This window comes from Gymnoscopelus braueri (genome assembly GCF_963280865.1).
Source record: "Gymnoscopelus braueri genome assembly, chromosome: 3".
NCBI lineage: Eukaryota > Metazoa > Chordata > Actinopteri > Myctophiformes > Myctophidae > Gymnoscopelus > Gymnoscopelus braueri.
In genome coordinates this window covers 36,800,022-36,815,811 of record NC_137612.1, presented here as the reverse complement: position 1 = coordinate 36,815,811, position 15,790 = coordinate 36,800,022, and the positions used below count along the sequence as shown (strand labels likewise).

Here is a 15,790-nt window from a genome sequence, read left to right as displayed (position 1 = left end):
GTAACTTTTTTTTAATGAATAAAAAATGTAATTTTGTCCAATCTGTTTGGTATAGTATGTTAATACAACATAAGTTATACAAGTGGGGTGGTTGTATTTTGTCTCCCTGCTCTTCTATTGAAACATTTAGATGTCCTTCCTAGACACGGGATCTGACACGAATTTTGACCTGATGGTCAAGATTCAATTTATCCCCTCAGTGAGCAAGCAGGCAGGCTCCATTAGCTCAATGGCGCAAATGTCAGCACTTGCGCAGGAAACCGGGCTCAAATCCGGGGTATAAGAGGAAAGTTACACAGCGCTGCATGCTTTAAGTGTTTAAACGTTCCTCATTTTACAGGGGGCCCCCTGACACCCCCTCAAGGACCCCTGGAGGTCTTCGGACCCCACTTTGAGAACCATGGCACAAACAACAGCTGATGGAAAGGGGGCAACAGTGTCCCAATAAGGCATCATGATACAGACCTGTGGAAAGAATGGCACGTCCCTCTAGTCATAATTAAGTTCATTATGAGACTAACTTTGGAAAGAAACAATTAAGGTCTTATGGGATTATAAAGGTCCTTGGGTGTGGTGCATTTCTGCTAGCCTCTGATCTGCACTGAGTGTCAGGGAATCCTCTTATATATTAATATATCGTTGCCCTCGGGCAGAAACCTTGCATCTCAACATTTCAATGTTTATGTTTTTTTTAGATTAGATTAATGACCTACATTATACAAGAGTGTCGCACAAACATATTGCAAATCACAATGCGTCACAATGCGTCACATTGTGTGAGCTTGTAGATCTGCTTTTCTGGACATGCAAGTTCTGGACATACACGGTTTCTACCCAACAGCGACGATATTCTCATGTAGCGATATTAGGCCTTGTGGTCAGCTTCATCCGCATTAATATTTGCTCCTGTATCCAGTTTCAACTTATCTATAATAAAGAAAGGAGCTATTACAGTCTGTCAGTGAGAGATAACTTTTAACAAAAGAGTATTTAAAATATTTTTTTGTCTTTTGAATTCCAAAGTGAGGGCCAAAGAGATGAAAAGGCTACAAAAAATAACACATTTAACAAAGATGTCATTTTGAGCTCTCATGTGGAACTTTATTTATTTTTATGAAAAGCTAAATGTCCATTAAACAGCATTTTGAAACAGGAAGGCAAAGCTCTGAGATTGTAATACGCACAGAAAACAAGTTACCTACACATACAGTACACTAAAATCCAATGGTTATTCAATACAAAGATATTGGAATATTACAGAAAAACCTATTAGATGTTTTTTATTAAAATGTTTTCCCCTTGCAGTTCCTTTAATAAACAGATAGTCCAGTAATGGTTAGTGGCTTAGTTCGATTTGGTAAAAAAAAAAGATCGGTTAGAGTTACCGCGGGTCGTTGGGGGGTTGGTGTAGGCTGTGAAAGCCCTACTTAAATATTATATACTGTGCAATAATAAGCTACAAGCTTATGTAGCCTAGATGTGCTATTTTCACCATTTAAAAAAATGTGGGGGGGGGATATTTAAAAATTTGAATTTGTTTGACATATGTGGGAAATGTTTGACTATAGCTAACTAGATTTCCAGGCTTTCAATTCTAGTTTCAATATCAGCAGTGCACTTTACGTTAGTGATGTCCACCCACCATCCACCCACAAGGCAAAATGTATATAGGATATGCCAAAATTGGGATGCCAGTGTTAATGTGGTTACCGGTTAACATACAGTTGCGAGAGACAGGAAACAAGGAGAGAGAGTAGGGGAGTGACATGCAGGCAAATCATGTCCGGTCAGCCTGGAATTTTGTCCAACAGCAGCCGTCATATCACAGCTAACAGCTCTACTGTCCCAACTCATAATCAGTGCATAAACGCTGTATATATAGCATCTTGGTTCCAAATATACATTCATAGTTCTACTGTACATACATTCTACATTCACTGCATCCTCATACTGGATTTTATAGTCACCCACGGTGAATAGGGAAGACCCCACAAGGATTCTTTTATGGTCCTATCCTCCTCAGACACAGGGGGGGGGGGGTGATTTGTTTTAATCAATGTTTTAATCAGGGTTTCTAATCAGTGATTGATGTGTTGCGCTTGGTGGAACAACCCAGAACCACAGCCTGGCTGGCTGGCTGGCGTCCCAGCATGCAGCGCTCCAAACTCAGATCTCCTGTAGAAGGTCAGCGGGGAAGAAGCCCAACTTCCGTCCTGTACTGACCTTTAGGTAACCGTTGACCTCCTCTCCCTTCTTTACCACGATCTGCATGGGGACACATAAAGCACAGTTTAAAGGGCTACAGTTTGCTGTGTGTGTGTGTGTGTGTGTGTGTGTGTTTAAAAAAAAAAACATTATATATATAAATATGTATATACATATACAGTACATAATATACTGTATACATATATCGTTGCTGTTGGATGGAAAACCTGTAGGTCCAAATCCGTTCATTTTTTATTATTATTAAAAAAAACATTTAAAATAGTGAAATATCCGATCTACAAGCTCACGAAGTGAACCGTTGTAGTTTGTTGTGAACTTGTAGATAGGCTATTTTCACTACTTGCAACAATATAATTATATTGTATGATGAAGTGGAGCATTAAAAAAAACATAAAAAGTAGAAATATGGAGATACAAGGTTTCTGCCCGACAGCGACGATATATATACAGTACATATAATATGTACAGTATATACATATATATTTATACACACTTTGTAAACCTGTGGACTAAAGTATGCAGCATTATAATTGGCTCATATTTAATTCAGTCAAATTGATTGTGGTGTTACTTGTCTTTCAGCCTAACACACTGTACTTGATCAATCTCTCTGAATTATTAAGGTGTATTAATGATAGACCAGAACTAGTGGAAAAGTCAGATCTACCCCCACTGTGTGGAAAAACCTTGGGTTTAATTAAGGGCTGCTTTAATTAAGATAGCATACAATCCATACACACTTAACCTGAAGGACAATACATTATGTTGCAGCAAATTACAGCACTTTAGGTGGCGGTGTGTGTGAGTCTCTCTATGCATGTGTGTGTGTGTGTGTGTGTGTGTGTGTGTGTGTGTGTGTGTGTGTGTGTGTGTGTGTGTGTGTGTGTGTGTGTGTGTGTGTGTGTGTGTGTGTGTGTGTGTGTGTGTGTGTGTGTGTATACATCTGCTCATGTGTGCATGAATGCTTTTGTGCATGTACAGTATGTACTGTATGTGTCTCTGCTAATGTTAGCCTCTATGTCAGATAATCAGTGCCAGTGTGTGTGTGTGTGTGTGTGTGTGCGTGTGTGTGTGTGTGTGTGTGTCTATGCATGCATACATCTGCACTTGTGCTTGTGTGTGCAACTGTGCATGGGCTTTTGTTGTGTATGTATGTACGGTATGTACTGTATGTAAGCGACTTAGTGTACCTAGAAAAGCGCTATATAAATCATATGTATTATATTATTATTATGTGTGACTGCATCTGTTAGCTTCCATGTCAGGAGCATCAGTGCCACTGCAAGCGTGTGTGTGTGGGTGTGGGTGTGGGTGTGTGTGTGTGTGTGTGTGTGTGTGTGTGTGTGTGTGTGTGTGTGTGTGTGTGTGTGTTCACCTGGTCTTTCTTCAGTGTGATTTGGCCCATTTCTCTGTTGCCCACAAAGGAGCGTGTTACCTTGTAGACTCTCTCTCCTGATCGCACTCTGATGATGTAGTTAGCAGGCAGGAAGCCTGTTCTCTCTCCTATTTTACCCTGTATGGTGGAAAACACAGACGCAGTGACACACAATTGTCTTTGACTATTGATTTATAAGTCGACATATAAATGAATAAGTAAATTAAATAGGTAGTTCTAATAAGTATATAGATAGGTATATTGTTTTTTTTAATAAAAACAAATAATAAAATACATACACAGCACTTTTTCCTAAAGAATCTCTGCCTTATAGATATGAAGGGGAAACAGCCAACCTTGTGCAACAAAAGTCTGACACCAAGTGGCTGAATGTTGTCTATTGCCATTTTAAATAAAGGGAAGCTTATTTTCCTTTTTTGTTTTTAAGGAAACTTCCCATAATATTATTACCATGGATGGAGTGCAATGAGGTACATTGGCTGGATCATACAGTATGATACATCAAAACTAGGGCTTACCCTCCACCATTCCTCATTGGAGTCATCTATCACTGTGATACGATCTCCAGCACTGAAACATTAACACAAGAGACACAGGCTCAAATACATGACAGAGAGAGAGAGAGAGAGAGAGAGAGAGAGAGAAACAGATGGAGAGAGTGAAGGCATGGGCAGTGGTTGAAAGTAATTAAGTACATGCACTCAAGTGCTGTACTTAAGTACAATTTTGATGTATTTTGTTTTACTTTACTGGAGTATCTAAAAATGTCAGTACTTTTACTTCCACTCCACTACATCTGAGGCAAATATTATATATATATATTTTTTCTACTCCATTACAATTATTTGAAAACTTTAGTTACTAGTTACTTTGTAGATTTTGATTCCTTCTTCATTGCGTGCTGAAAATAGCTGATCAGAAAGCTCACAAAGCGCTTTGAGCTTTCTGATCGGCAATTGTTGTGTAAATTAAAGCGTGACAGAGATAGAAAGTGAACAGTTCCAGCTGCTTACTGTATGTCCAGGTCATCTTTCTCTATGGCCTTGAAGCGGTAGAGTGCCAGGTAGTAATGAGTCTGACTGAACACGCCAATCTTCCCTGGCTGGGGCTTCTTGCTCTGAAGAAATGCACACAGACGCAATTTTGTTGCTGGGTGGAAACATTGCACGTCCAAAACCGATCCTTTTCTACACTCTTGTAATGATGAACTAGGGCATTAATTTACGAAAAAAAAACATTTAAAAGAAAGTTGGAATATGGATATGCAAGGTTTCTGCCTGACAGCAACGAAATGTAGCAACCATCATCTTCAGCATTATCATCATCAATTGTCATTATCATTCATAAGCATTGTTGTTGTCATCAACATCATCATCATCGTCTCCAGACTCTCTCACCTTATCATCAGCACCAGTTTTGTCTCCCTTCTTCTCTGCCTCTGGGTTGGCTAGTGTACCACAAAAGCACAAAAAAAATAAGTACTGTATATACTGTAGAGGGGTTCAAGCCAACACAGACTGTTAAAAGTTGAAATGTGTGAATGGTCTACATTTTTGACTGTTTCTGATACCTGTAATAACGATATAACAGGTTTTATGATGATTGGACAGACGTGCACTAATTTACGGAACAAATCTGGTCCGGGCCATGCCCCTTTTCCAGCAACGCTGTCACTCCTACTAATCAATTTCAAAAACATTTTAGGGACATATTTCAACAGCTAAGTTATTAAATAGGTTTGTTAATGTTTGGGCAAACTATCATTGAATTAGTAGTCTATTTTGATTTGGAACTGATGGTGCCTATTGAGTGGTTTCATAATAATTTTACACACATTCAACAGTGTTATGAAATATATCTGGTGAGTTTCGTAATGATTGGACAAACAATTGTTAATTAGACTAGTATTATGGCATTGGCAATGGCAACAACCCCAAAACACACTTGACTTAATCATTTAATTTACACTTAAATCTTTTTAGCTGATATGCTACTGTAATTGGGAGAACCATAACATGCTGGGGAGGTAATTCATTTGAATATATTTAAACTCACCTCCTTCACCCCCTCCCGCCTCCTGTTTGGGCTGGGACTCATCTTCATCCATCATCATCATCATCATCTGGACCACAGTTGACAAGCAAGTTAGCCATTGCAATTTGTGTTTTTGTGTCAGCCTGACGTCCTGGCTAATACACTTTACTTTTAATTGTGTCATTGGACATTTATATACTGTACATTCACAGAACTACTGTAAATGGTATATCCTCAATAGAGTAGTTTCTCTATCACTTTGTGCATTATTAGCTCAGTATTTTATTTTATATTTGTTTTTATTTATCTTTTATTTTACTTATACTCTTAGCTGTTAGCCTCCTGTGTTTCATTGTGATCCATCTGGGGATCAATAAACGTTAGGGGTGTAACGATACGTTTTAACAACGATTCGATACGTATCACGATACTTGGTTGTCGATACGATACATGAACGATACAGGTTAATTTAAGAACGATACGATACGTTTCGATTCAGCGATTTAGTCGATACGATACATGAACGATACAGGGACAGGTTAATTTAGAACGATACGATTCGATTCAATGATTTAAAATCGATATAGTAACTATTTATTTACCCAAAAAATTCTGTGTGAAAAATAAATACCTGGATACTGGATATAAACCCCTCTTTCTCTTTTCTTCTTCTTAAAAGTACTTAGTATTGATATAATTGATTATTTGCATTGCAGAACGATTCGATACGATTATTTGCATTGCAAAACGATTCGATACGATTCAAAGTCAAACGATACGATATTTAGCTGTTTGCATATCGATATAGTAGATCGTTGAAAATTCAAAACGATGCATCGATGCAGTTACTGTATCGTTACGGGCCTAATAAACGTTTATCTTATCTTATATTAAGTTCTCAGTGCATGGCTTGTCAGCATGGGCGGCAGGCCTACTGTGTGATGGATCCAAAAGCGAGTGGCAGTATGTTTTAATGAGCATGGCTTACAGATTCAGAGAGCATTATTTCTCATTTAGGTCCCCAGGCTAAGTTGAGCACATAGTTGAATTCAGTCAAACTTTTTTTCCCCCCAGCCATCACTTAGTCTCCTTAACCTTTCTCCTGTATGCCATACACTTTATTTCCCGTTCCATTTCCCTTTTTCCTAAATGCACGTGTTCAGCACTATTACAGTACAGTTGAAGAACAACTGTGTTGAGCGTACTGTACAGTATGTGCATGAGGTGTGCATGTGCATACATTATCTGGGGGACAAGATACAGTAGGAGAGGGATACACACCCTGATTAGGTTAAGGGCAGAGAGTTGGAGCCAGGCGGCAAGGAAGCGCCACTGGAAATGAGGAAGTGCTGAAAGTGCCACCAGTTCATTAAGTATACCAGGATTTCACCTTAGCATCACCCACCTGATCCAGTCCCTCCACCTCCTCATATGACTACCCACCTGTCCTAGTCCCCCGCCTCATGAGAGGACTGCCCATGGCTCTGCTCAGTTGTTTACTTAATGGTCTAACTCTGACAGCTGTTGCCCACAGTCTTTAGTCTTTACAGAGTGTTTAATATGGCACTGACTGGACATCTACAACAGCAGAGCTTGGAATACAGAATATTTTTTGTTGGAAATAAAGGTTCCATTTGTGCACTCTCAGAGTTACAGATATGTAGGCTATGTAAGGGTACATTCCTAGTCGTTCCTTACTATCAATCATTTTGCTCTAGGTTGCTATTTATTTATTTATTGAGAACAGAATGGATTTGTTTCATTTTTTCTTTGCCGACTGCAAGTAAGAGAAAGAAAGGAACTTGACAGTATGAACTTACCTGTATTGAGTAATCATAGTACACTGATTTCTCTTCTGATACAATTCAGTGAGTCTTATTTTGAAGTGACACTACAGGAATAGTAGGAAGTCTGATAGTTATTTACTAGCTACTTGTTGGTGCTAGCTAGGGGGAATCAAAGCCGTGCTGAATGATTGGATTATGTTTTTGGAAAGCTCATATTAACCTTCTTTTTTTTTTACCAACGTGAACAGTAGTGGTGAGTCTCATGGATTGTTTTGCTGTGTGCTTGTTCTCTCTCTCTCTCTCCCTCTGTCTCTCTCTGTGTGTTTACTTTGAGACACGCTCCTGCCCTCCCCCCAAATGCTTTTGTGTTAACTAAGACCACACCTGTTTTGGTATGATAATGAGGGGGAGGGTATGTTTTTGGAAGGTCAGAAAAACACAGTTTTTTGATTGTCAATTTTGACTCAAAAGATTTCAGCTTACTGGAAGAAACCCAAAATACAAAGGGAAGACACCATTGCACATAACAACCACATCAGGGGGTCTAATGAAGTACTGTCAATCTCATAGACACATGAAAAACAGAAAAAGTACAAAAATCATGGCACCCCATATTTTTTAACACATTAGTGGTCAACATCCAAGTGGCTGCACACAGATATTAAAAAGTAAGACAAAAGTGTTATCTTTGCACATGGTCCATGGCATGGAATAAGAGTGTTGGCTAAAAGCTCCTTTGGGGAACTTTCATCCATAGCCTACTCACATTCTTCTTGTCTTCGGATCCTTTCTTGCGCTCCTTGTTGGCCATGATGACTCCGATGCGGAGCGTCTCGAACACAGGGTCCGTGCGGTTGGATTGCGCTGCCAACAGAGAGGATGACGGGTAAACTCCCAGTCTACATACTGTAAATCGTTGCTGTCAGGCGCAAACCCAAGTATCTCCAGGTTTCAAATTGTTATGCTTTTTTTTTATTTTTTATGAATGCCCCGCTTCATCATACAAGAGTGTCGCACAAAAGTGGTGAAAATAGCAGATCTACAAGCTCACAGTTTCCACCCTACAGCGACAATATACTGTACATATTGTACTGATGAAGCACGTTTAGAACAGTGATTTTCAACCTTTTAATTTTCAAGGACCTCAGGTTTGATATAGATTAGGCCACATACCTCCATTTGATACGATTTTACACTGTAAAATCAGTGTTAATTTAACTCTGAGATAGGGTGACCACCTTCAAACAGGTCCATTGAGGGACAGATGAACCCATTTCGCGGGACACATGCACGCGCGCGCAGTTCTGGGCGGATTGGGTTCGTTTTTTCCAGTTTTTGGTTTCTTTATTTCGGTTTTAGGGTTAGGATTAGGGTTAGGTTAGGGTTATGTTATTTAATTCTTATTTTTGCCAGATTTTACCGATTTATTATCAACAAATATGCTCTGCTTGTGCGGGACGCGGGACACAGGGTCCAATTTCGGGACTATCCCACGAATTTCGGGACGGGTGGTCACCCTACTCTGAGAGTGTACAAATGGAACCAAATGGAGCCGTACACTCTCAGAGTTGCACGCCGGTAATCCCCCCCGGAACCCCCTCAAGGATCCCTGGGGGGTCTCTGTCTGGACCCCACGTTGAGAACCAGTGGTTTAGAAAATACGTCCCAACAATGATTCCTGACAAAAAGGGCTATTTATAAATGGACTGGTACTGTGGCTTTATAACGTTTCTAGGAACAGATGCAACGGCAGCATTAAACGGTACATAAGCTGGTTTTCATGGGCATATGATTTTCACTTGTCATTTTCTGTTTTACTTCTGCATTACTTACAGCAAGAACCGGGAGGAAGAGAGAAAATATGGCCGGGGAAGCTCATTCAAATAAACAAACAAACAAACAATGTCTGCCAACGCAAAAACGTACACAATATGTCACTTTGCCATAATTTGCAGACTTTAGTTGCTTTTAGTTAACTTGAAATTACGTTGGGAGATGTTTTTTTACTGCATCTTTGAGTAGGTCTGTGTGAGTGAGTGAGTGAGTGAGTGAGTGAGTGAGTGTGTGAGAGTGTCTGTCTGTCTGTCTGTCTGTCTGTCTTTCTATACACAATGCCAGTAGGCCACAGAAGTACTCCATGAATTATTTTCACATACGTCTGATGCCTTTTTAAATATTCAACTCTAATTTTATAATAAAGTCAAAGGGGCTCGGATCGCCCCGGAAACCTTGCCCGAATTTGGGGTCATACATCACAGATACGTCATGGAGGACTGACGTCATACTGTAGATGATGGATGTCACAGTCTGGTCACATGAAGTCCAAGATCCACAGTGGAGTCAAGCCGTTTCTTAAGGTTCTCAGAACTTAATTTGGCCCTGCTCAGGAGGAGGTACAGTACTTAACCCTGAGTTTTGGGCACCAAGAACTGAGAGTTTATACTTTCAAACTGTTTCTAAAATAGCAGATCAACAAACTTTTTTATGACGTCCCTTCATGGATGGTTATAATGGACACGTTTTTTATTTTATTTTTTATCACAGAACTTAACAGGTTCTTGAAAGTTTCAGGTTATGGAAGGTGTTGGGTTTGTAGTGGAAAACCCCTTAAGAGCCATAAGTGTGTTTTAAGGTGTATTTGTCGTGTGTGTAGTGCCATGTGTTGGACAGTGTGTGGACGTTGGACTCACAGAAGGGTAACAGCTGTGATACTGTTGCATTCTGCTGACTGCTGTAGAGAGGAGAGCTGTAGGCTCTTCTGAAACCTGGAGGCTACAGAGAGAGGAGAGGAGAGAATGCTAAGTAGGCCCTTTATAGCAGATTAGTAAGAGTAAGAGTCCAATATCTATTCACAGTTGGGGACAAAAACTCACAATTTTGCCAAAACATCGCTGGAACTCCACATAGGACTGACACTGGTGGTGGATGTTGGTCTTGCAGTCCTTACACCGTAAAGCAAACTTATTGTTGACTGCAGAGAAAATGAAGACAAAAATAAATTAGAAGTTGAAACCACAGTCAAAGTAGATACTCTAGTGCCTCATTTATACCCAGTCGCACTGACGTGTTGTGAGCTTGTACTGTAGATGTGCTATTTTCAACAAGTGACACGATCGTACGACAAAGCATAAATCAGGCTTTAAAAATGGTCAAATGTCTTCTGCTCTACATATAGAAAGAAAAGGACTTGCGGACTATCATGCGAGCACAGACGTCGCAGAACTTTGGCTTCTTGCAGTAGTGGTCCTTGAACTTGTGAGGCTTGTCGTTGACGGGTCTTACTGGCTCTTGGGGAGGCCCCTCATCCTCCTCTTCCTCCACTTCTTCATCATAGATGAAATACACCTGGAAATGGAGGGATTCTGTCACAGACAGAATGAAATCTAAATAATATACAGCACCGTGTAAGACCATGAGAAGCTACAGTATGAGAAAAAGGCTACATTAAGCCCCACCTTGAATGGAACAACACAGTACTGTCTAATCTGTGATTCTCAACCTTTTTCATTTCAAGTGTGATATGCATTAGTCCACGGACCCTCATTTGATATGATTTGTATCTCAGGGATCCCAATCTACGCTGTAGATTAAACTCTGAGAGTATAGAATGGAACCAAATGGATTTGGTTCTATTTATACACTCTCTGAGCTACAGTCCCGCAAGGGTCCATTTGGTTCCTAACTATAAATCATTTAGCTGGAACCGCCTCAAGGACCCCCCCATTGAGAACCAGTGGGCTAAACTGAAGCCTAACTGAAGCCTGACACACTGGTGTCAGCTTGTTAAAATGAATATAACAAGCAGAAACACTACCAGTTTTATTCAGGTGTGGTAGAACCAGTGTTCATTTAACCAAGATTTAAATGTACACTTGGGATTCTGCAGTGAAACAAGCAAGATTCCGAACCAAGTCTGAAATAAGCCATTTGGCTTTTCTTTGTGTTTCCGTTTGTTTCTTCTGCCCTCTTCAAAAATAAGGATCAAACAGAATAAGTGTACTGTGTGTCGATCACTCGACTGGATTTCTCAGTCATGCTCCACACTTCTTCATGAAACCACAGGAGTTCCAACATCATGGCGTCTCCCGCTGCTCGCCAGATTTCCTATTAGAATGTTTCTATTAATACCAACATTTCCCCTGGGGTCTGACTCACATGGATGACTCCTGTCTGCTGTGTTGAAGGGTAAAGAACATACGTTCATTGTGAGCTGCACCCTCGGCACACACACACTACACACACCCCACAGGGTGGGGGTAACATGAATGGGGAGCCTTATATCTTAAAATAGCAACATTGACAGACAGAACTCCTAACTGCACACAATGAAGATAATGACATGACAATGCTCCTCCTAAATATACTGCAGTCCTCTCTCTCTCTCTCTCATCTCTCTCTCTCTCTCTGCTTCTCTCTCTCTCTCTCTCCTCTCTCATCTCTCTCTCTCTCTCTCTCTCTCTCTCTCTCTCACTCTCTCTCTCTCTCTCTTCTCTCTCTCTCATCTCTCTCTCTCTCTCTCTCTCTCTCTCTCTCTCTCTCTGGATTAGTTGTTGGCAAGCAGTGGATTAATTTACAATAGCTGTCTAAGCCCAGAGACAGTTCACACATTACACTCCATCACTTGGCAACTCTGTTTGGCCGTCAAAACACAGTAACAGAACCAATAACAGCAGTTTCACAAGCTGTTCCAAGACTGGACTAGATTATGCTGTCCAGTCCCTTCATAATCAATGAAGGGTAATGGCTAAATGGCATGAAAAAGATGTGTTAATTGTGACAGACCCCCAAAAACAGCAGTTTCACGAGCTTTTACAAATCTGAACTTAGTTCCACTTGGTTTATACTTCCCAGTTAAGAGCTGAATAGCATGAAAATTTATTTGTACATCTGTCAATTAACCGGACTTTACCTGTCATGGATTTCAGAGTAAGAGTGTGAATGTAGCCTGGTGAATATGGATTACAATGAACAGTGTGCCAGGAGTCATTTCTAGAACCAGCATCTATCCATAATGTTCTTAGAACGAGTCTGCTGAGACCAATTCTACGTAATAACTCATAAATCTCCCACAATATGGTCAGTGATCTCAGATCCATAAAGTTCACACACACTCCAAGGAGTAGAGATAAAAGCAATCAAAAATGAAAATAGCTGATGAAAACTATGGCTTATTAAGTAATATCAGGGAATATGTAGGGAATTAGGCCCAGAATAGGGACACTAAATGTTCATGTGGTTAGATGTTACAGTATACCTTTTTTAATACCTGGTCAAAATAAGTACCGTGTGGCTGGTGTATTAGCTCATGGATATTGGATTTCGTACCGTGTTATCGTCTTCTTTCACCACGTTATCAGGGGGAGGCGGGTTGTCATGGAAGTCCAAGGAGTCCTTGTCGTCCAATCTGTTAGTAGGCAGCAGAAGGCCAAATGTTTGAATACACAAGACACACTGTAACCAGGGCTTCTCCTACTCAGGCTACCAAGATGTCCCTAAAGACAAGAGGACCACCAGCATCGCGTCTTAGTCATCTAAAAAACCACTGTGTCCCAAACAGTGGATCAGGACCCATATGCGGGTCGCAGACCAATTTTGATGGGTCACGAGTAAATACCCCCTTATTTTTTGTTTCATACATTTAGTTATACATTAATTATTATTATTTCAAAAGATTTCCCAATCCCAACATGACCTACCTGTTCTAAAAAAAGAAAAAAGAATAAAAACAAAGTAAAAAAAAAAAAAATCCCAAAAAAATCCCAAAAAATCTATTAAAAAAATAGATCGCGACATGTTGTGAGCTTGTAGATCTGCTATTTTCACTAGCTTGGGTCCCAAGGAGAAATAACATTTCTCTTTTGGGTCTTGAGATAAAAAGTTTGGGAACCACTGATATAAACACATGGTGATGTCAAGAAATAAGATGTTGTGTCAGAAACATGCTCAATGATATTTGAGCATCAATTATGTAAGAACAGAAATCTAAACATTGTGAATGATTATCCACTTAAAGGATCACTTCACCAATGCTCATTATTAGATGTCTACTTGCTCTGTGTCTCAGAGGTGTGCTGTGGAAAGTTCAGAAACCAGCTGCCTACCAAAAACACCACCTTTTTCTTTCTGGAAAATTATCATGCTCTATTGATTAAGATACATACTGTAGGACCACAATGGAAACCAGTCCCCAGGTAATGTGTAATCCTTTTAGTGTTTAACTGTACGTCCGTGTTGTTGTCATTTTTTCTATTAACAAAGTATTCAAATCAATCAAAATAAAAGCCATAGTTCTTGCAATAACTAAAACAAAGTCAAAAGTTTGAAATCTTGTTTGAAATTACCACTGATGGTGTTGGTGGGCAGGATTCTGTCCACAGCCCACCTCTGAGATGCAGAGGGAACAGACAAAATGGTGCCATGAGCATTAGCAAGGACCAATTATATGAAAGTAATGTTGAAAGTGGGTGCTCCTTTACGCCCTGTTTTATACTTTGTCTATGATGGTCTATTTATCAGAAACAAAAAAAATGATGAAACGTTCCTCCTATAATGAGACGCCCAGAATAGGGACACCTTAACCCATTAAGACCTGAGGCCGATTCTAAACATTTTTTTTTAAATTAAAAACAATATATAAAAATTCTCTCTCTCTATTTTCTTCCAGGGACCACCCAGAAGCAAAGATTTGAGTTAAAAATGTTTGCTTAAAAAACTTATTATATTCAAAGATTTTTCAAAAATAGCACATCTACAAGCTTGTATATCTGCTATTTTTGAATAGCCAAATAAATCTAAAATGACACGTTGACACGTTCCCGGTCTTAATGGGACTTGTAAAGAGAACATCGATTGATTCCTGTGTTTTTCTGTGAATGAACTGGACTTACGAGTCATAATGAGCCATGGTGAGGCGTTATGTTGTGTCTCAGGTGTAGGCGTCACTTCCTCCAGCAGGTGGTGTCGCTCTGGAACAACGAAGGGCAACTGGAAAAACAACAAATGATGCCCACATGACTGCATGCCATAGTGGGCTTCCCCCAAAACCAAAGGTGCACTCCTAGAGGAAAATGTGCACAAGGGCCTGCTTGCGTTATATTTAAGCCTATTACGACTGTAAGAGATTAGTCATTGCATATTATTAAGCATTTTTGTTTACTGCAAAGGGGCTTTATTGGGCGGGAACCCCTATTTGTAACTAAACCTTTCAGGACAGGAACCCCTTTTTGGGGTTCTTGTGGCTACAGTATGTACAGTATATAGCAACATACATTTTTCAGTAAACTTAGGTCAGGATTTAGAAGACTTTTTTTAGAATCGGCCTCAGGTCTAAATGGGTTAAGATCAACACAAATTTACTTCAAGCATTTCTCTTCCTTTCCAAACGGCCGAACGAAGAGTGAGCTCTATTCTGGCAAAGCACAGCAATGATGGCAAAGGAGCAGCTAATTCTAAAACAGTCACAGACTCATATAAAAACAAAAACAAACGCAAAAGGTGGTGAGGTGTGAAATCAAACAAGCAGAAGTTAAACTGACCAATTCCAATGAGTAAACTGACAGCGCAAGTAGGCATTTCCATGCATTTACTGACCCATTAACTAACCGTGCTGGTTGTTTGCAGTTTCTCACACACTGAGGGTGGGCCGGGGGTCCTCTTGTCACTCTGCTGCCTTCCAAAAGTGGTGGTCCCTCACAGCAAAGAGCCACATTGGTACTGCATGTCAACTCTTTGCAGCTTTTTCTGCCACCCCTTTGTTTGGTCTTTACATGGTCAACTTTCCAAATGGGGCTCCTAACAGGTGGGGAGATGGGGATGAGTAATGTATGCGGTAAAGCTCGGCCCTGACTCCGCATCTGTGTGTGTGTGTTCATGTGAGTGTTTGCGACAGCTGAGCACTTTAAAAGCAGTCAAGCCCCCCAACTGAGTGGTAAAAATTAGAGCACTTTACTTACATTAGTGCAGACCTTTATGAACTGTCCTTTGGACTGTAAATAAAGATTGTCTGCATTCATTACTGTCATTACAAAATAAACCATTATACTGTACCTGTTAATGAAATGCAAAACTGCTACAGGAATCTCCACAAACACACACACACACACACACACATTTCAAACAAACAAATGACTCAGTTATTAAAGCTATTAAATTAAGATGCCAGCCTGTCTGAATAGTGGCATCGAATCTCATGCACGACTACAAAGCCTGTGACTTTGAGTTAGAGTGATGAGTGTGAAATCATAGGGCCAATGCCATTCTGATTTCACCCCAGCAGTAAACAGGGTTAACAATTTAAATTACCTCCAATATCTGTCACCTTGTTGCAAATTACAATATGCCATAAATG

The 15,790-nt window shown here is 40.1% G+C and overlaps 1 protein-coding gene across 1 annotated transcript; it reads right to left on the bottom strand.

The window, feature by feature from the left end:
• Window positions 1-1,164: 1,164 nt before the first annotated feature.
• LOC308082453 (SH3 and cysteine-rich domain-containing protein 3-like) lies at window positions 1,165-15,217 on the bottom strand. Its single transcript, XM_080424204.1, has 13 exons — window positions 15,046-15,217; window positions 14,331-14,427; window positions 12,769-12,847; window positions 10,635-10,788; window positions 10,317-10,414; window positions 10,134-10,215; window positions 8,210-8,307; window positions 5,678-5,744; window positions 5,020-5,069; window positions 4,636-4,739; window positions 4,141-4,192; window positions 3,602-3,739; window positions 1,165-2,265 (listed from the first exon to the last, which is right to left on the bottom strand). Exons 2-13 carry the CDS (start codon window positions 14,345-14,347, stop codon window positions 2,167-2,169), a joined length of 1,038 nt encoding a protein of 345 aa, XP_080280330.1. The 5' UTR covers window positions 14,348-14,427; window positions 15,046-15,217; the 3' UTR covers window positions 1,165-2,166.
• Window positions 15,218-15,790: the final 573 nt, after the last annotated feature.